Source organism: Girardinichthys multiradiatus, chromosome 14 (genome assembly GCF_021462225.1).
Source record: "Girardinichthys multiradiatus isolate DD_20200921_A chromosome 14, DD_fGirMul_XY1, whole genome shotgun sequence".
Taxonomy (NCBI): Eukaryota; Metazoa; Chordata; class Actinopteri; order Cyprinodontiformes; family Goodeidae; genus Girardinichthys; species Girardinichthys multiradiatus.
In genome coordinates, this window is record NC_061807.1 from 32449751 (window position 1) to 32470979 (window position 21229).

The following is a 21229-nucleotide window of genomic DNA, read 5'->3' on the forward strand; positions in this document are numbered from 1 at the left end:
TCTCAGGTCCTCAGAGATGGTGGTTCCTAAGAACCTGAAGTGGTCCACGGCCGATACAGTGTTGTTGAGGATGGTGAGGGGGGTGTATATGGGTGGTGTTTTCCAAATGTCCACCACCATTTCCACAGTCTCGAGCGGGTTGAGTTCAAGGTAGTTCTGACCGCACCAGTGTACCAGCCGATCCACCTGCTGTCTGTATGCAGACTCATTACCGTCCTGGATCAGTCCAATGACAGTGGTGTCGTCTGCAAACTTAAGGAGTTTCACGGACGAGTCCGATGAGGTGCAGTCATTTGTGTACAGAGAGAAGAGGAGTGGGGATAGAACACACTCCTGGGGGGCACCTGTACTTATTGATCTGGATTGGGAAAAGATGCTCCCCAGTCTCACCTGCTGCTGTCAGTCTGTCAGGAAGCTGTTGATCCACTGACAGGTGGAGGCTGGGACGTTGAGCTGGGTGAGCTTCTGGTGGAGGATGTCTGGTATGATGGTGTTGAAGGCCGAGCTGAAGTCTACAAACAGGATCCTGGCGTACGTCCCTGGGTGGTCGACGTGTTGCAGGATGAAGTGTAGACCTAAGTTAACAGCATCATCTGCCGACCTGTTTGCTCGGTAAGCAAATTGCAGGGGGTCCAGCAGGGGGCCTGTGATGTCTTTCAGATGCTTCAACACCAGCCGCTCAAAGGATTTCATGACCACAGACGTCAGGGCTACAGGTCTGTAGTCATTTAATCCTACGATGGTGGGTTTCTTGGGAACCGGGATGATGGTGGATCGTTTGAGGCAGGAGGGGACCTCACATTTCTCCAGTGACTTGTTGAAGATCCTTGTGAAGATCGGAGCAAGTTGATGTGCGCAGGCTTTCAGACATGATGGGGAGACGTTATCAGGTCCTCCAGCTTTCTTTGTTTTCATGTGCTGAAAGAGCCTGTTTACATCTTCCTCTGAGATCTTTAGTGCAGGCAGAGGATCTGAAGGTAGGGGGTTGGTTACTATGTTACTAATGTTGGAAAGTTGCTAGTTTAAAAAATAAATAAAAGTAGCTTTAGTTAAAGCCACAAGAGGGCAGAGATGCATACCAAACAAAAGCCGGCAGGAATCCAGTGTGTCAAAGGTTTTTGATCAGGACCTTTATTTGCAGACGGGGAGCACTGCACTCTGCAGTGAAGGACGTTCTGTTTGATCAATTTGCCTTCTGGTACTTTTTAGTTTGACTATGACGAACCAGCGGCCTGGCAGGAAAAAAGGTTGAACTTTTTTCCATGCATGAGGATATGGTGAATCATTGATTGATTATCAGAATGTCCTTTTGCACTGAAAGAATGCTAGAAGGGTGTTACAGCAGGCTGGTTCTGAAATGTTTTGAGGTTTGAAAACATGTGCTTTATTATTCATTTTAGTTGCTACAGAAATAAATCTGAACTTGATATGGTGTCTGAATCTCGCAGGACATCACAAGCACTGCCGAGTTGTAGCTTGACTAACCATTTTTAGATTTCCAGCTCTATATAATGTGCCAATAGTGATAAATGACCAGATTGGTGACTCCTTTTTAGAATTTATACGTTGCATCATCTCTTTCACAGATCACCAGTACATCAGACATGGAGGCCGTCACATTCAAGAAGCTGGTGAAGGGCCACGCCTACTCTGTGACTGGTGCGAACGAGGTGAGCTGTCATGCTGGAGGATGTGGGATCGGGATAAAATTCAAATCCTATGATCGATTTAGTTCATTTAAATCCAACAGAACCAAAACCAGGTTAAAGAAAATCAGTCAGTATCTCAGTATTAAAATGCTTGAATATACAGGTCCTTCTCAAAATATGAGCATATTGTGATAAAGTTCATTATTTTCCATAATGTAATGATGAAAATTTAACATTCATATATTTTAGATTTATTGCACACTAACTGAAATATTTCAGGTCTTTTATTGTCTTAATACGAATGATTTTGGCATACAGCTCATGAAAACCCAAAATTCCTATCTCACAAAATTAGCATATTTCATCCGACCAATAAAAGAAAAGTGTTTTTAATACAAAAAACATCAACCTTCAAATAATCATGTACAGTTATGCACTCAATACTTGGTCGGGAATCCTTTTGCAGAAATGACTGCTTCAATGCGGCGTGGCATGGAGGCAATCATCCTGTGGCACTGCTGAGGTCTTATGGAGGCCCAGGATGCTTCGATAGCGGCCTTTAGCTCATCCAGAGTGTTGGGTCTTGAGTCTCTCAACGTTCTCTTCACAATATCCCACAGATTCTCTATGGGGTTCAGGTCAGGAGAGTTGGCAGGCCAATTGAGCACAGTGATACCATGGTCAGTAAACCATTTACCAGTGGTTTTGGCACTGTGAGCAGGTGCCAGGTCATGCTGAAAAAATGAAATCTTCATCTCCATAAAGCTTTTCAACAGATGGAAGCATGAAGTGCTCCAAAATCTCCTGATAGCTAGCTGCATTGACCCTGCCCTTGATAAAACACAGTGGACCAACACCAGCAGCTGACACGGCACCCCAGACCATCACTGACTGTGGGTACTTGACACTGGACTTCTGGCATTTTGGCATTTCCTTCTCCCCAGTCTTCCTCCAGACTCTGGCACCTTGATTTCCGAATGACATGCAGAATTTGCTTTCATCCGAAAAAAGTACTTTGGACCACTGAGCAACAGTCCAGTGCTGCTTCTCTGTAGCCCAGGTCAGGCGCTTCTGCCGCTGTTTCTGGTTCAAAAGTGGCTTGACCTGGGGAATGCGGCACCTGTAGCCCATTTCCTGCACACGCCTGTGCACGGTGGCTCTGGATGTTTCTACTCCAGACTCAGTCCACTGCTTCCGCAGGTCCCCCAAGGTCTGGAATCGGCCCTTCTCCACAATCTTCCTTAGGGTCCGGTCACCTCTTCTCGTTGTGCAGCGTTTTCTGCCACACTTTTTCCTTCCCACAGACTTCCCACTGAGGTGCCTTGATACAGCACTCTGGGAACAGCCTATTCGTTCAGAAATGTCTTTCTGTGTCTTACCCTCTTGCTTGAGGGTGTCAATAGTGGCCTTCTGGACAGCAGTCAGGTCGGCAGTCTTACCCATGATTGGGGTTTTGAGTGATGAACCAGGCTGGGAGTTTTAAAGGCCTCAGGAATCTTTTGCAGGTGTTTAGAGTTAACTCGTTGATTCAGATGATTAGGTTCATAGCTCGTTTAGAGACCCTTTTAATGATATGCTAATTTTGTGAGATAGGAATTTTGGGTTTTCATGAGCTGTATGCCAAAATCATCCGTATTAAGACAATAAAAGACCTGAAATATTTCAGTTAGTGTGCAATAAATCTAAAATATATGAATGTTAAATTTTCATCATGACATTATGGAAAATAATGAACTTTATCACAATATGCTAATATTTTGAGAAGGACCTGTACACACGTGGACAAAATTGTTGATACCCCTCGGTTAATGAAAGAAAAACCCACAATGGTCATAGAAATAACTTGAATCTGACAAAGGTAATAATGAATACAAATTTTATGAAAATGAACAAAGGAAATTCAGGCGTTGCTTTTCAAACATACTTCAACTGAATTATTTTAAAAATTAAACTCATGAAACAGGCCTGGACAAAAATTATGGTACCCCTGAAAATAATGTCACCAAATGGACATGTTAAATCAAGGTGTGTCCATTAATTAGCATCACAGGTGTCTACATTCTTGTAATCAGTCAGTGGGCCTATATATAGGGCTACAGGTCATTGTACTGTTTGGTAACATGGTGTGTACCACACTCAACATGGACCAGAGGAAGCGAAGGAAAGAGTCGCCTCAGGAGATTAGAAAGAAAATTATAGACAAGCATGTTAAAGGTAAAGGTTATAAGACCATCTCCAAGCAACTCCATGTTCCTGTGACTATAGTTGCACATATTATTCAGAAAGTTCAGATCCATGGGACGTGGCCGCAGGAGGAAAATTGATGACCAAACAAAGAGACGGATAATACGAACGGTAACAAAAGAGCCCAGAAAAACTTCTAAAGAGATTAAAGGTGAACTTCAAGCTCAAGGAACATCAGTGTCAGATCGCACCATCCGACGTAGTTTGAGGCAAAGTGGACTTAATGGGAGACGACGAAGGAGACCATCATTGTTGAAAACAAATCATTAAAAAGCCAGACTAGAATTTACCAAACTACATGTTGACAAGCCACCAATATTCTAGGAGAATGTCCTATGGACAGATGAGACAAAAATTTAACTTTTTGGCAAGGCACATCAACTCTATGTTCACAAACGGAAAAATGAAGCATATGAAAAAAAGACCACTGTCCCTACTGTGAAACATGGAGGAGGCTCTGTTATGTTCTGGGGCTGCTTTGCTGCATCTGCCACAGGGTGTATTGAATCTGTACAGGGTACAATGAAATCTCAAGACTATCAAGGCTGCCCAATGTCAGAAAGCTTGGTCTCAGTCGCAGGTCATGGGTCTTGCAACAGGATAATGACCCAAAGCACACAGCTAAAAACACCCAAGAATGGCTGAGAGGAAAACATTGGATTATTCTGAAGTGGCCGTCTATGAGCCCTGACCTAAATCCTATTGAGCATCTTTGGAAGGAGCTGAAACATGCCATCTGGAAAAGGCTCCCTTCAAATCTGAGACAACTGGAGCAGTTTCCTCATGAGGAGTGGGCCAAAATACCTGCTGAGAGGTGCAAAAGTCTCTGACAGTTATAGGGATCGTTTGATTGCAGTGATTGCCTCAAAAGGTTGTGCAACAAAATATTAAGTGAAGGGTACCATCATTTTTGTCCAGTCCTGTTTTATGAGTTTATTTTTCTAAATAATTCTGTTGAAGTATGTTTGAAAAGCAACGTCTGACTTTTATTTGTTCATTTTCATAGAATTTTTATTCATTATTACCTTTGCCAGATTCAAGTTACTTCTGTGACCATTGTGGGTTTTTCTTTCATTAACTGAGGGGTGCCAACAATTTTGTCCACGTGTGTATACTTGTAAACGAGAGAGAGCTACGAAACTGATCTGTAACATCTTTTAAAGAGTCTTTATTCACATGCTGTAGAAAATGGCTTGTTTACAGTTTAATTTGCTCATCTAAATTGAATGTTGCTGTGAATTGATTAAAAACTAAGTGCAATCTGAGCTTCGTGTTCTGAACACGCTGTGCAGCTGATGTTCGTTTTTGCAGAATCACTGATAACCTTACCAGCCACGTGAAGGGCAGCTGACCTCAGATCGTGATGCAGCCTGTTACTTTCTGTTTATGTAGAATTTGTGGCATGAATGCAGATGTGGCAACTGTTTGTGCAAAATGAGCATAAATATCAACTGTTTCTTTTCCTGAAGGTGGCCTACAGGGGAAATCCGACCAAGCTGGTTCGCATCAGGAACCCCTGGGGGGAGGTGGAATGGACCGGGCCCTGGAGTGATGAGTAAGGTCTTTCAGAGATGTGTGGTAAACTTTTAATTTATTTATTTTTTTTTGTGGTGGCCGACTCGATTTAAATGTTTTCAAGAGTCTGTAGCAAAAATAATTTTGCATCAAATCCGCACTTTTGTTTGGCACAATTTTGCGCTGAATAATAACCAGTAAGGTTATCCCACTGTGGCACTTTTACAATTGTTTTTATTTTTTAATTTACTGCTCTCATTGTAGATGTTGACAAGTTTAGGTGAGTAGCAATTTTCTCATGAAGATCAACATTAACACAAGAGTGTTCTCTTGCCTTTCCCATTTTGAACAATGCTCTAGAATAATTGGCATCTGTGTTTTTATTTTATTTTCACCCCAAGGAAACAGGAAGTGATGGACTAGTGATCCACTTGAACTGAAATCTGAATTTAAAAAAACTTTATATTTATATCAAAGAGCCGAGATGGACTTTAGGTAGGAAGTGTATGCAGTGCCGTATATTTACTTTCCATTCTTTATGAACACCTCAGCTCCAGAGAGTGGGACTACGTGGATAATTCCGTCAAAGATCGGCTTCACAAACGCAGTGAAGATGGAGAATTTTGGTGAGTCTGCCTAACCAAGCGAAGACCTGTGTTAGTTAATTGTTTCAAAGTTCCTACCTTCACTAAAACAAAGTCCAACGTTTGGACTTGATCATAAAAGATGAAGTCATTAGAGCCAGGCTTAATTTCCATCTCCCAGGATGTCCTTCAGTGACTTCCTGCGAGAGTTCAACCGTCTGGAGATCTGCAACCTGACGGCGGACGCCCTGCAGAACACCCAGATGAAGAAATGGAACACGGCGCTCTTTGGCGGAGAGTGGAGGAGAGGCAGCACGGCTGGAGGTTGCAGAAACTACCCAGGTACTGAGCAAGAAGGAGATAACTGGAAGGTAACAGAGGAAACCAGTGATGAGATGGATTTGGGGGCAGAAATTCTAACTTGATTTTGTTTGCACAATTCAGGAAACAATAGGTTCTTCCAAACCTCCAAAGTCTCATGTCAGAGTCCCGTGGTGTTAAATAAAAAAAAAAAGGCCAAACGCTAAATAGTCCTTTTTGTATTTTGCAATGTATAAACTTTATTATTTTGTTAAAAAGAAGCTGTTGTAGAGTGACGCCAGGATAGATTTGGATTGTTTTCTGGAAGGAATGTGAACAAGTGACTCTTATTTAAACAACAATCAAAAACACAATGCTCGGTTTCTAAAAGAGTTTTGGAAACTCTCCATCCAGACATGCTTGTTAGTTTTGACTGTTTCAACAAAAACATATCAGATGAGGTAAACTTAACTTTTCCTCTGATTTACGACTGTAATGCTTGATTCCTATTTGATTTGAAATTTTATCTTTTAAATCTTTCAGTGTTTGGATGAAACGGCCTGTTAATTTTCTGGGGGATGGAGAGCAAGTTGATGTGTTTTCACTCTTGTTTGCAGCATCATTTTGGCTGAATCCTCAATTTAAGATCAAGCTGCAGCATCCCGACGCCCCCGGCAAACCAGACTGCAGCTTTTTGGTTGCCCTCATGCAAAAGGACCGCAGAAAGAAAAGACAAGAGGGCAAAGACATGGAGACCATTGGGTTTGCTCTGTATGAGGTCAGCTGCAGTCTGTAAAAATATCAGTTTTCATTTACTAGATTTTGTTTTGTTAGTTTTTTTTAATAACCCCCAAAATTCTGTCTTCTGTCTCTTTTGCAGGTTCCGGAAGAGGTACAGATTTTTTATTTATTTTTTTTCTCCAAGAATCATTCTTAGTTTTGTCATAAAAGCTCATGGAAAAATGCTTTGCCAACCTCTCTCTTAGTTTGTAGGGCAGTCGGGGGTCCACCTGAAACGAGACTTCTTCCTCACTCACGCCTCCAGCGCTCGCTCGGAGCAGTTCATCAACCTGAGGGAGGTTAGCTCGCGCCTGCGATTGCCAGTCGGGGAATACATCGTGGTCCCCTCTACCTTTGAGCCCAACAAGGATGGTGACTTTGTCCTCAGAGTCTTCTCTGAAAAACCTGCTGGCTCCGAGTGAGTGACACAAAAGCTTTTAAAGAAATTATGCTTTCGTTGCAATAACTGTTATATATTATAAAGAAAATTAGTTGGCATCATGATTTTTAGCTAATATATCGAGGCTATAAAACAACTGCTCTAATTTGGGGGATTTGTAAAGCACTAAAAAGCAGAATTAAATCATGTTAATCAAGTGTTTTAAAAATAAATACTGTACCTTGGAAAGCTTCTACCCAGAACTCAAATTCAACAAGTTCTACTGTATTTCCAAAAAAGCCGAGATGTTAAGGTGTAATAAAAACGGAATGCAATAATTTGCATATTTTGAAGAAACTACATTAGTTTAAAAAAATCAATAAGGGTAATTTTGTATTTGATAGGAGCAAAACAACTCAAGTATTTGGATAGTACCAGGTTTACCACTGTGACCCATCCCCTCATCTTTTAGCAACAGTCTGTAAATGTCTGGGGACTGAGGGGACCAGCTGCTGCAGTGTTTGGAGGGAACTCTTGACCCTGTTTGGTCTAGTGTAAGATTAATGCTGGATTCTTTTTTTGTTCTGTGATTCCCAAAATGTTTTCAATCACTTAACTTTTTCAGCACCCCTTTGCTCCTGTTCCAACTATTTGTTTTTTTTAAATATTTTGCTGCCATTAAATTCTAGATTTAAATTGTTTTAAGAATGGTACAATTTGATGTTTTTACCATATTCCATTGTAAATCAAATAGGAGTTAGTGACATTTGCAAATGATTGGAAATGATGTTTTACTGTACATTTTCACACAACAAAGCAGCACTTTTGGTATTGGGGTTGGAAACGAGACAAGGGTGCATAAAACCAAAATACTGGATATATTAATCAAACGGGATATTTTAACATGATACAATGCCAAAAATAGTTTATTCATACCTTTTTTTTTTCTGACACTTTGTATTTCTTTTTGTGGTTTTAGTGTCACCTTTTACAGCCTTTGCCATTTGTAGAATCATGTCTTATAAAAATCAAAAGGAAATAACTGTTTTTGCCTTTTTTCTGTTAGGGAGCTTGATGACAAAGTTGTTGCAGACCTTCCTGCAGAGGTGAAAGGATTTGATTGATACATTTAATCTATGAACCAATTTTATATTTAGAAAGAAAGTGGGATTATAGTGTTTGTGTTTCAGACTAATGTTGATGAGAGCCAGATTGACGCGGGCTTCAAGAATCTCTTCAGGCAGCTGGCAGGCGCTGTAAGCACACTGTAAAACTGTTTAAAGGGGAGCTTCACCTCCCTTATGTTTGTTGGCAGAATCGTATTCAGTTCACCTGAATTTTGTTTGGTCCAACAGGACATGGAGATCAGTCTTAATGAGCTTCAGACCATACTGAACAGGATCATTAGCAAACGTTAGTAACCCGGGAAAACCATTAGATTTGTTTTCTAATCTGTACTGTCATTTCTCTAATCCTACTGTGGGATCAGTTCAGCAATAAATCGCCTTATGTCTGCTTCTCTTTCATAACCAGATAAGGACCTGAAGACAGACGGCTTTTCTAAAGAAGCTTGTCGCAGTATGATAAACCTCATGGACGTATCCTTGAAAATGAACAGAAATATGGGCTAGAGTTTTTCTTTTTCGGTTGTTTGAGTCTATGATGGGTCTATGATTTCCATTTTTACACCTTTCAAAATCCTGAATATTCCTGAACTTTGTAACTCAGGCGGATGGAAGCGGGAAGCTGGGGTTGACAGAGTTCCACGTTCTCTGGCAAAAGATTACACGCTACCTGGTGAGATTCAGCACTAATGTCTTCATCACTGCTGTACTCTCTGCTCCAAAGAACTTGACCTTAAAGCCCTTATTTAAATTTATTGCGTAGGAATGCTGTAATTGTCAGCTGCTACTGATGCATTGCAAAAGTTATTCATATAGGCTGTATGTTCTTTAAATGTATTTTATTGGGGTTTTATCTGATAGAGCAACAAAAAATAGCACATAATAAGAGTGAAGCAGAATTAAATGGACAAATGGTTTTCAAAATGTTTATTGTAAAAATCTGAAAAGTGTGGCCCATCCATGTAAACAACCCCCCTATTTTAGTTCTTTGGCAGAACCGTCTTTGGATGCAGTTACAGCTGCACATCTTTTGGGGTTTATCTCTACCAACTTTGCACATCTGGACACTATAATCGTTACGAGTTTCTTTTTGCAAAATATCTCTAGAACAGTCTGAGTGTATGTAGAAAGTCAGGAGATCAGTTTTCAAGATCTAAACCATCCCATTGTAGCTCTGGCTGTTTGTTTAGGGTTACTGTCCAGTGTCAAATCTTTTGCTGCTTCCAAGAGGTTTTCTTCCACGATTGCCCTGTATTTAGCTGCATCCATTTTCTCATCGGCTCTGACCAGCCTTTCTTAGCTTGCTTAATAAAATCACCCCCAAATCATGATGCTGCCACCACCATGTCTCCCGTCGATTGTTCAGGATGATGGTAAGTGTTAGTTTCTGCCACACAAAGCATTTTGAGATTGTATTTAGGGGAATCTTCCAAATCTTTGCTATGTTCCTTTCCCTGTGGCTTTTTTTTGCTCTAGGGAATGGTGTATTTATTTGATCTTAAGATCAAGTAAATAAGCCTTTTCCTGAAATGATGTTCAATTCAACCAGAATAAACCAAAATAATGTTTAATTGGAGTCCACCAGCTGCAGGGCCTCACAGTAAAAGCATTCAATGTCACTTTAAATGTGTTGTAAATGTGTTGTGACAATTGTTTTAGAGCTAACGGCTGCATTTTCTTCGGTTCCTGTCTCCATGCGTTCCTACCATGTCAGACCATATTCAGGCAGTTTGACTTGGACAAATCGGGCACAATGTGCTCCTATGAGATGCGGATGGCCCTTGAATCTGCAGGTGCTCTTCTGTTTAACTTAAAAAAAAAAAAAAAAAACACTTTGGGTTGAGGTCAGACATTTTAGCCTTTGATTGAGCTGTTTTGTCCTCCATGCTTTAGGTTTCAAGCTGAATAACCACCTATTCCAGCTGATCATCCTGCGGTACACCGAGGAAAACATGGCTGTCGACTTTGACAACTTCGTCACCTGTTTGATCCGACTGGAAACAATGTTCAGTAAGCCACATTTAATTTACCTCCTATCCCTAAAGAAACAACTAACATGGCTTGTATCCCAGCTCTTTTCAAAATTGTTGCAACTGATTTTCTTTGGTCTTCTTTCCACAGAAACATTTAAAAACATGGACACGGATGGAGATGGTGAAATATCCCTTAACTTCTTTCAGGTAGAGATGAACGCTATGATTGGTGTTCTCATTCATCCTGCAACACACGTACTGTATACTTGTGGTAATTAATTCCTTGCTGTCCTCGTTCCACAGTGGATTACACTGACCATGTTTGCCTAGAAATGAGGGGACTCCATGCACCATGTCCCGCTGCAGCTCCAGGCCCAGCATTCCCTGATTTTTATAGATTTTTAGCAAGTGCCTTCGCTCTTCCTGTTCCTTCTCTCTTTGAGGATGCTCTCTGCTGAGGCCCTGTGATGCTAAAACAGACAGATTTGTTATTCCAGTGCCTGTAGGGGAAACGTGCCAATTCTTTATTTGTTGCTCGTTTTGCCAAACAAAGGGATCTCACTGGTTATAGCCTTGCTTACTGTGGGTGATATATATATATATTTTTTCCTGATCTAATGCAGATAAACTATATGGGTATATATCAAATTATTGGTTGGATGTAAGAGGGTGGACATAGGGTTTTACTTTTTGTTGCACTTTTTTTAAGTTCACAGAAATGTTTTCATTTTTACCAGCCTAAATCAAAACAACGGGTTTAAAGGAATCAGGGTGTTTTTCCTTCACTAAAACAATACTTCTGGAAACATTTGCTTTAGGTGTTTTTTCTATTAGCCTTCAAACTTTGGGTTGAAATTGCCATCTGTGCACTCCCCACAATTGGTGCCTCCAGTAAGTTGACCACAGCGCTGTAATTCTTCTGTCCTATATGAACAGTTTAGATTGTTTGACATGGGGTTCTGTTAAAAACTAAATGTAAATGTCTTATCTACAGTAGATAATTCCCTTGGCAACTTTGCTTTGAGGAAACAAAGATTACTTTTGGCACTAACAGCTAGCTAGAGCAGGGCTAAAACCAAAGCAGATTTATTTAAAATGGTCCTTGTTTAACTTTAATAGCACTTTATCCGAACACTATTGTAGAAACCTTCAGACGTATATGTACATAACTGTCTCATACAAACGAGATAAAGGTTTAATGGTTTATAAGATAGTGTTCACATGAATGGCTATGACATTTGTTTAGATTAAAGTTGTTTTAACTTGTAAACTTGAAAAAAACCTTTTTGATCAAAATAAGGTCATTTGGAGTCATCTGTTCCTTGCAAGGTAGTTATTGCTTATAATCTCTGAACAGTGACAATATGCCAAAATCTAAACCATAATTTAGTTTTAAAAGTAACATATATGCAAACCTCTCCTTTGGAGCTTTGTCAGTGCCAGATGTAACCTGGGAGAAGAGACTCTATTAGACTTTGATTTGCAACATCCCACTCTATTGATGCATTCAACCTATACAACAGAAAATGAGAGCAAACATCTAAAAAGCATGCCCAAATATGTGCAGAAATCCAATGTTTGTAGCAGCGCTGCTGGCCTGGCATTTTAATGTTTACTTCTTGTGCCTTGCTTTAAGTCAGCGGTCATGCAGCATTACTGGGGCCTGGCAGTTTATGCAGACACAATGTGACTGCACTGCATCATAGAGAATGTGTTGATTTCTATAAATCCAATCCTGTTTGGCTTTATTATATACCTGCTCAGTGTATGCATGGCATTTTAGACTGTTCTGCAATATCTGATGGAAAAAAGACTAACCTTTTTTGTAATGGCTGGATTTTATACTTTGGCAAAGGGATATGTATGTTAAAGTTTAAGGTAAAACTGAATAATTATGCAAAGTGGATGGATAATGTGTGCATGAAGTGTCAAATCTAACAATTCTCTGCTTTCAGGATTGGTGTTTTTTTTTTTCTATGATGGGAGCATTATTATATGAGAGATCTATGTTTAAGATGTCGCAACTTTTTACTGCAATAAGCCTTTAAGTGTTTCATACATTAAAAAAACAAAAATACGCTTGACATTTTTATATGCATTTTGTAAATGGGAGAACAGCATTGGTGACCACATTTCTCTTTAAATCGTTACAGCCAACCCCTTTAATTTGCATCATGCGCAGACGTTCTTTGACTTTTGCAGCATAATGCTTATGTAATGTGTAAAGTTTACATGGGGTGATATTCAGGGTCACTTTGTACCCATACATCATGCAACATCATGGTTTACGTTGGAGCTTTCTGTTAAATTTTTTTACACACTTTCAAAATAAACATGAGCCTTTGAATCCAGAATCACTGAAGTATTTCATTTTCTTAAAGTTTGAAAATAAGGTTATTGTGAATAAAGTTTTGAAATGGCACATAAAGTACTTTCTGGTTTTTATCTTCAAAGGTGCTATATAATTAAAGTTTTATTTTACTAAAATAGACTGTTTAAAGACGGTGCCATTGAAATGTATTGGCCCCTTTTTAATTAAAATGTATAATTTAAACATTTATTTGAGGAAAATCCCATAATAAGAAATAATTATAACACGTTTTACCAGTTTTGCAATTAATGGTACCCTGGTCAGTGCTGTCATTTTCTAAAACTCCCTTTTTGCTAATAGGACTGCATTAAGTCTTCTGCAACATTTTCATCGTTGAAGTAAATGGAGAGGAAGATAATTGACCATCTTTGCTCAATCTCTGTAGATCTATTGGAGTCGTGGTACATTTCTTACGCCTCTTCAACATTGCGTGGCCTTTGGATTGGCAGACTGGGGTGGTGGTCCCCCTACATAAGAAGGGTGACCGGAGGGTGTGTTCCAACTCCAGGGGGATCACACTCCTCAGCCTCCCTGGTAAGGCCTACGCCAGGGTATTGGAGAGGAGAGCCCGGCCGATAGTCGAACCTCGGCTTCAGGAGGAGCAGTGTGGTTTTCGTCCTGGCCGTGGAACACTGGACCAGCTCTATACCCTCTACAGGGTATTCATGGGAGTTTGCCCAACCGGTCCACATGTGTTTTGTGGACCTGGAGAAGGCATTCGACTGTGTCCCTCGTGATGCCCTGTGGGGTGTGCTCCAGGAGTATGGAATTGGGGGCCCTTTATTAGGGGCCATCTGATCTCTGTACAAGCAGAGCAGGAGTTTGGTTCGCATTGCTGGCACTAAGTCGGACCTGTTCCCGGTGCATGTTGGACTCCGGCAGGGCTGCCCTTTGTCACCGGTCCTGTTCATAAATTTTATAGACAGGATTTCTAGGCGCAGCCAAGGGCCGGAGGGGGTCTGGTTTGGGGACCAGAGGATTTCATCTTCTTTTTGCAGATGACGTGGTCCTGCTGGCCCCCCCTAGCCAAGACCTACAGCATGCACTGGGACGGTTCGCAGCCGAGTGTGAAGCGGCTGGGATGAAGATCAGCTCCTCCAAGTCCGAGGCCATGGTTCTCGACCGGAAAAGGGTGGCTTGTCCTCTTCAGGTTGGAGGGAAGTTCCTGCCTCAAGTGGAGGAGTTTAAGTATCTCGGGGTCTTGTTCACGAGTGAGAGGAGAATGGAGCGGGAGATCGACAGACGGATCGGTGCGGCTGCCACAGTAATGGGGGCGCTGTGCCAGTCCGTTGTGGTGAAGAGAGAGCTGAGCCGAAAAGCGAAGCTCTTGATTTACCGGTCGGTCTACGTTCCTACCCTCACCTATGGCCATGAACTTTGGGTCATGACCGAAAGAACGAGATCCCGGATACAAGCGGCGGAAATGAGCTTCCTCCGTAGGGTGGCCGGGCACTCCCATAGAGATAGGGTGAGGAGCTCAGCCATCAGAGAGATGCTCGGAGTAGAGCCGCTACTCCTCCACATCGAGAGGAGCCAGTTGAGGTGGCTCGGGCATCTATACCGGATGCCTCCTGGACGCCTTCCTCTGGAGGTGTTCCAGGCACGTCCCACCGGAAGGAGACCCAGGGGACGGCCCAGGACACGCTGGAGGGACTATGTCTCTCGACTGGCCTGGGAACTCCTTGGGCTCCGCCAGGAGGAGCTGGAGGAGGTGTCTGGGGAGAGGGACGTCTCTGCTGAGTCTGCTGCCCCCACAATCCGGTCCCGGATAAAGCGGAAGACTACGAATACATTTCTTATACTCTTTTCTTTGTCGCTCTTCCTACAGGTTTTCTGGTGGATTTTTTTTTTTATGTCTGAGCCTTTTCTGTGTCTATGTGGTGGAATGCTTTTGATTATCCTGCTGAAAGACCCAGTGACGAAATATATTTACTTTTTTTTGGTACATGCCACCAGATGTTAAAAGGTCCTGGTATTTCAAAAGGTTCATGATGTCCTGCACTCTAAGAAGGTTTTTGGGTCTTCTGAAAGAAAAACTGTCCCTCAGCATAATAAATTATCCACTGTACATTTTTCTGAAATTAATTCTTTTTTTTTTTGTTCACACTGTTGCTATGTTTCAAGCAAAAGCCCATGGTTTCACTTGAAGTCCATGTTCATGATATTAAGACAGAAAGGCCTTTACTTGCGGAGTGATGTTTTTTCTATCCTTATGGAAATTTAGTGACTCTGAGATGCCACTTTTTGCTGCAATTCTCTAACAATGCCCTTTGGAGATTTTTGTTGATTGTGAGGGGTAGCAAAACAACCATGGATCCTCATACAGCCATCTTTGTCATAGTTCCAGTTTTAAAACTTTTTAAATATTGGTCTGGCTGTAGATATAAGACATGTCCTGTCTGCCTTACGTGAAAGCCATGTTCTCTTGTATTTCACATTTTGAAGAGTAGATGAAAGAGAAGACACACAAAAGTTGGACTACTGTTCAGATTAAAGAGTACAAATTACAAAACATTTTTTAGTTAAATTAACATTTTAAAGAAATTGTTTTGGCAGCAGGTTATTTGGAACTGGTAAACAAAAAAAAAAATCAATTTCTTGACTTGGGGTGTTTGCTTTCCTCCAATTTTACAGATCTTTACCAGAGGGGCCAAAACTGTGCCTGGCTCTGTAGCTACCTTCCATGCCCCAACTAAGCACACAAACAAACCTTTTATTTTAATAAATAGCACTTTTAATAGCAACAGTTATTACAAAAAAACAAGCCGTAAAATACTTACTGAATGGTAAATGGACTAAACTTATATAGCGCCTTTTGTACAATGTACACGTTTGTACCACATATTAAGATCGATATAACATATTTATCATAATTGTTAAGTTGTGGTTATTTTACAAGATGATCATATAAGTTAGAACAAATATGCCTTTTAAAAAAACAAAAAAAAACAAATGTGAAGTGACTTATTGTTGAGTCACCCTTTAGGGGAATGTATATCCTATATGAGCCACACAGACAAATGCTTTTGTCATATTTACAGCAAATCCCAAACTTAAAAGGAGTCTACTTTATACCATGAAGTACTCTCCTCAGCAAGACTACTTAAAACTACAACCACGTCTAAATGTCCCTCAGATGTAGTTGTTGTTGGGCTCAATCCGATTCACCATGGAGGAAACTAGCCGCTCCATCTGTTCTGCTCGCTGTTTGCTCGCGTGAAGGACGTCCTCGTGGTTGGCCTTCTCCTCGCTGTCGTAGTCCATCACCCCCAGGTTTGTGATCAAAGACAGAGCGAAGACACGCATGCCACAGTGACGGGCGATGATCACCTCGTGGACTGTGCTCATGCCTAATGGAAACAATAAAAAGAATTAGTCATATTTAAAGAGACCTAGAAATGAGATCATTTCCCATTAGTTGGAAAATCTGCCTGGATTCTAAAGCCTATTTAAAAAGAAGAAAGGGAAAACCTTAAAAAGGTTGTGTTGGAGTTGCCAATTATGCCCCCTCTGAAAGGCAGTGTTAGCTCTCATCTCATCCCCTTTATGAAAATTGGGAAGTTAATTTGTATCTATGGAAAACTTTGATAAGGTATCTTTTTATAGCTCTCCTATTAGTCTTAGCACCATTATTTTAATAAATACAGAGACCACTTGTTTTGTAGTGGAGATTCATAAGGTTCTGTAAATACTGCCCCAGAAAAACTCCCAAGCTAGTCTTGAGAATTTCCAAACAAGAGGGTTTGTCATGAATAAGATGCAGTCAGTTATTTTAAACATATCACATTTAACTTATCTTTATGGGTAGTTACCATTTCATCCATAAAATCTACTCACCAACAGCATCAGCGCCCAACAAGTGCAGCATTCGGCACTCTGCAATTGTCTCGAATGATGGTCCGCCCAGCACGCAGTATACTCCCTCCCTCAAGAAGTCTCCGTACCCCAGATCCTGGCCTATTTCCATGGCCAGCTGCTGCAGGTCTCGGTCATATGCATCAGACATGCAGGGGAACCTCACGCCAAACCTATAAGGAAACAAAGTGCACAGAAATGATGGATATATTGAGTACTGGCAGAAGAGTTCAACAAGTGTGGTGGAAGAAAGTCATCCAATAGTTCTGAAACTTCTGGAAAACCATCTATCAGTGGGTCAGCAACTTAACACAGTATGAGAATATAATTACCTTTCATCATTGGGTCCAACCAGTGGATTGATGCCAGCAAACCCTGGCATGTTGATGTGATCTTTAATGATCATGATGTCGCCCACCTTAAAGTCTTGGTTCAGGCCTCCGGCTGCATTGGTGATTATCACCGTATCAACGCCAAGCAGTTTGAAGATGCGCATAGGCAGAGTGACCTAAAAAAAAAAAAAAAAATCCCCACATGCCTCAATTTAAAGTCAGCTCACATGGTTTTTGACCCAGATTCAACAAAAAACTCAGGCTGATAAAACATGAGCAGAAGCATGAATTTACCTTCTGGATGGCATAGCCCTCATAGAGGTGAAAGCGACCCTGCATGCAAACACAAGGCCTTCCCTTCATGGTACCGAACACCAGCCTTCCTGCATGTCCATGCACTGAGGAGAAACCATATCAGGTCAGTAGATATCATCAGCACATGGTGGACGTTACCATTTGAAGAGGTTTCATGTGACGTCTCACCGGTGCTCTGAGGAAAGTTAGGGATGTCCTTGTAGTTGAAGGCCACTTGGTCCTTTAACAGGTCGGCCAGCCCTCCAAGGCCCGAGCCGCACACGATGCCCACAGTGGGTCGGATGTCTGTCTGCGCCTGCAGCCAGTCAGCAGTGGCCTTGCAATCCTCATAGCTGAAACTAAATGGCATGGACGCAAAAAAAGGACAGATAATTATGATGGCAGGTCAAATAACTTATAGTCAACCTATATTGGTCTCCTTATTCATTATAGAAGAACATTGGACAGCTCCAATACACTTTTCATTAGGTTCAAAGATTTATCTGAGAGGAGCTATTTATATTGTTGCTGAATCACATCAGATCGCCTGGGTAGTATATTACGAATAATGTATTTTCTTATATATTTTTTTCTTTCTATGAATCCTTTTTAGGTAACAGAAAATAGTTGACTGCTTTAAAATACAAAATAAAGGAAAATAGACTCTCTCCTTATTTTCAATGCGACTAACTAGCGTTAAAAATGTAACTTATGACTGACTAAAGGTTGAAAGACACAGACACTGTGCACACAGAGTATGCGGCTCTGTGTGCACATGAGCGCATATCTCTGCCACCCCCCCTGCCCTGTCCGCGCATTCCTGAAGTCTATTTTTTGCTCTCCCAACATGTCCAGAGGGGACCCATGTGTTCAGCAGAATAAGGAAAGCCGCCTGTTCAAATCTTCATTCACCTCTTGTGTGCCTCTGGTAACATGTCGGAAGATTAAAATAAATAAAAAAATCTGAGGTAAATGAAAGAGAAGAAAAATGGATGTTGAGTTCCAAAACAGGGAAGATGGTTGTCTGATCGATGAAAAAGCCGTTTGGAGTCTTCAGTCTTTGAAAGTTTCCTTAAGTCTTAAAATCCTCTAGTGGAGCTATGATGGTCTGTCCTGACCCTGGTCTCGCCGGGTTTATATTAGAGCCAAAAAGGTCGCTCCTCCTTTGCTGTGAATCACGCCTGAAGAAGCCGCAGCGCCATTGGCCCAGTGGACACACCTTCAAATCAATATGACCCAGAGAAAAGAGAATAGACAGTCCTCTCCCCCATTTAACAGGAGCGTCAGCACCAGTAAAAAAAAAAAAACGTTAACATCACTGTAAGCAGGAAACTGTCTCTTTCAACATTCATCATGTTGAGTAAATGATCCATCAGCTCTTTATCGATTTAGTGTACATTGCTTTTATTTGTTCAAAACAAGATAACGAAGGAGGATTTAGCGTGATATGGGAAATGTTTTGTTTTCATCAACACGTGATTTGTGATTCATCTGATCATGTGAAAAACATTTTCAGCTGTTATTAACAAACCTTCACCCCTTACTATTTATACCATGGCACCATTTCTTGTTACTTTCTCCACTTTTACACAAACTCACGCAAACAATATTTTCTTTTTAGTTTTGTACATGGTAACCTGTTAATACTGTTTTGCTAGTTATTGTGGGCTTCTTATTAGTGAGCACCGATTCACAGATTAAAATCGAAATATTTTTTTAATGTTCTGATTTTACCTGAAGCAGAAAAATAATTAAATAAAAAAGTTGTTTTCTGTTTAGGCATCAGTTGCTGCTGTCATGAAAACACAGAAGACAAAAAAAAAAAAAAAACTTTTTTAAAGATTTTTTGATATATATTTTAAGCACAAAGCTGATGTTGAACAACATATTTATACAAACACACAATGTTTGATGACCTTTGGAATAAGGACAACTTGTAATTTTTGATAAATATCTGTCAGTCAGGTCACCAGTCCATCGCAGGGGAACACACAAACAACCACGCACACACCTAAGGGGCAATTTAGAGTTACTAATTAACCTAACAGGCATGTTTTTGGACTGTGGGAGGAAGCCGGAGTACCCACGCATGCACGGGGAGAACATGCAAACTCCTTGCAGAAAGACCCCAGGTTGGGAATCGAACCCAGGACCTTCTTGCTGCAAGGCAACAGTGCTACCAACTGCACTACTGTGCAGTACTCATGCAGTACTAAATATCTACTGTAGTAAATTAGTTTTCACTTTTGAAGAAGCACTTATTTATTTCTATCTGTAGGTTTAAAAAAAAAAAAAAGACATAAAACTTTTGCAAAAAGAGGATGGATACCTTTTCTGTGATGGGATGTTGGTATTTATGGTAACTGATGTAAAAAATGTCGCAACCTAATCAGAAAAAATTTATTGATACTTTTAGTGTCATGCTGTTGTGGAAATACAATTATTCTAGGAAAAAAACGGCAAAAACTGCATTTTTAATTAAATCTATATGTACAAATATTAGTTGGTTCTTTACTATTTTTAGCCAAAGTTATTAAGAGCCATTGTGGAACGTCCAAAGAGCCAACAAATGTTCAATTAGCATTAACTGACTCCACTGTGCTCTTAAGAATATCAAAACTGACTATGTTGTCATAATGAAATGTTTTAATGTTTTGAATTCTTTATAAAGTAACATCTTTTTTCTGCTGAGTTTATAACTTTTTTCCTTTGCAGACAATATTTCTGTGCAGGTCTCACAGCTTGTATTGAAAAACGAAAGACAAATTGTGGCTCCAAATGGTGAAATTGGTTTTGTCAGTTTTGAACACTATCTCTTTGGAAACAGGTTTTGAACAAATAGTAGACTTTATTTTTTCTACAGTCTAATGTAGAAATGTCAATAATGCTCTCTGTGGTCTGTGTGAGATGGTGGAGAAAACCAGATGGACAAACCATGACTGACTTACCAGCTAAACACAGAACCGAGTAGCTCTGCCCAACTGAGTCATAAAACAAGTTTGATCTTCTTGTTTGAAATTTGGTTGTATTGTTTTATTTACTGTAATCTTTCAGCAACATAGTTTTTCAAATTGCTTCCAATTCTTTTCACATTTCACAAGATATAGACAACCACACAGCTTTCCAGTCACAGAGTAAAGTCCCAGGGAAGATAGCAACTGTGTGAGCCTTGGCTGGAAGACCTGACAGAACATGGAACAGAAGCCCAAGCTGTTTTAGAGAAAGTTAACAAGATCTGACCCACAATGGTGGTCCATAGAAGGCTATTTTCTAGCCTCCATCCTCCAGGCCTTTATAGGTTAATTCCTAATGTCTTTTCCAAACTTTCCCTAAGTTTAATTTATGCGCATAAGAGAATTTAAGTGCACCCTTTCATCAAACATTTTGACAGGTGGGCGGGACTTCCGGTGAGGGCGGGACTTCCGGTGGGGGCCATGTGGGCGCCATGTGGTTGCCATGTGGGCAGGGGGGTGTGTCCAAGGGGCGTAACAGTGGATGCTGATTGGTTGTCGTCATTAGGGGCGATTAAATGAGTCAATTAAAACACACAGGGGTGTGTTTAAGGGTGTTATTAATAATCTGTATGTTTTTTCAGGCGTTAATACATCTAAAAAACAAAACAAAAAAAAAGACATGCATCCTTTTATATTTTTAAAGGTATAATCAACTTAATGTTGACCTATCACATGAAATCCTAATAAAGGAACTGTGTAACCTGACAGAATTGTAAGTTAATTTTGCTTTACAGCAGGACCTATTTGTTGAATATATGAGCCAGTCTAAATCCGTTCAAAATAGAAAAGACCTAAAAAAGTAAATAAAAAAAAAA

At 40.6% G+C, this 21229-nt stretch overlaps 2 protein-coding genes across 3 annotated transcripts in view; one reads left to right on the forward strand and one right to left on the reverse strand.

Moving 5' to 3' along the window:
• capn1 (calpain 1) overlaps positions 1-12902 on the forward strand; it is a 39392-nt gene extending 26490 nt beyond the window's left edge. For both annotated transcript variants that reach the window (XM_047385957.1, XM_047385958.1), the window contains exons 7-22: positions 1587-1670; positions 5363-5448; positions 5960-6034; positions 6174-6334; positions 6910-7070; positions 7173-7184; positions 7279-7490; positions 8518-8557; positions 8642-8707; positions 8807-8864; positions 8985-9049; positions 9180-9248; positions 10290-10368; positions 10469-10585; positions 10697-10755; positions 10852-12902. In XM_047385957.1, the coding sequence (XP_047241913.1) occupies positions 1587-1670; positions 5363-5448; positions 5960-6034; positions 6174-6334; positions 6910-7070; positions 7173-7184; positions 7279-7490; positions 8518-8557; positions 8642-8707; positions 8807-8864; positions 8985-9049; positions 9180-9248; positions 10290-10368; positions 10469-10585; positions 10697-10755; positions 10852-10878 (1371 nt within the window). In that variant the 3' untranslated portion in view covers positions 10879-12902. The remainder of the gene's footprint in view (positions 1-1586; positions 1671-5362; positions 5449-5959; positions 6035-6173; positions 6335-6909; positions 7071-7172; positions 7185-7278; positions 7491-8517; positions 8558-8641; positions 8708-8806; positions 8865-8984; positions 9050-9179; positions 9249-10289; positions 10369-10468; positions 10586-10696; positions 10756-10851) is intronic.
• A 2728-nt stretch (positions 12903-15630) lies between these two features.
• pnp5a (purine nucleoside phosphorylase 5a) lies at positions 15631-18552 on the reverse strand. Its single transcript, XM_047386247.1, has 6 exons — positions 18313-18552; positions 17590-17759; positions 17401-17504; positions 17107-17282; positions 16757-16947; positions 15631-16269 (listed from the first exon to the last, which is right to left on the reverse strand). The coding sequence occupies exons 1-6, from the start codon at positions 18333-18335 to the stop codon at positions 16052-16054; spliced, it is 882 nt and encodes a 293-aa protein (XP_047242203.1). The 5' UTR covers positions 18336-18552; the 3' UTR covers positions 15631-16051.
• Between the last annotated feature and the right edge of the window lie 2677 nt (positions 18553-21229).

Excerpts from the sequence above, each read along its gene's own strand:
- pnp5a (XM_047386247.1), bottom strand. The coding sequence starts at position 18,335 with ATGTTACCAGAGGCACACAAGAG. Across the intron at positions 17,760-18,312 it reads TTACCAGAGGCACACAAGAG|TTTCAGCTATGAGGATTGCA; the intron begins GTGAATGAAGAT and ends CATGCCATTTAG. Across the intron at positions 16,270-16,756 it reads GTTGGGCGCTGATGCTGTTG|GCATGAGCACAGTCCACGAG; the intron begins GTGAGTAGATTT and ends TGTTTCCATTAG.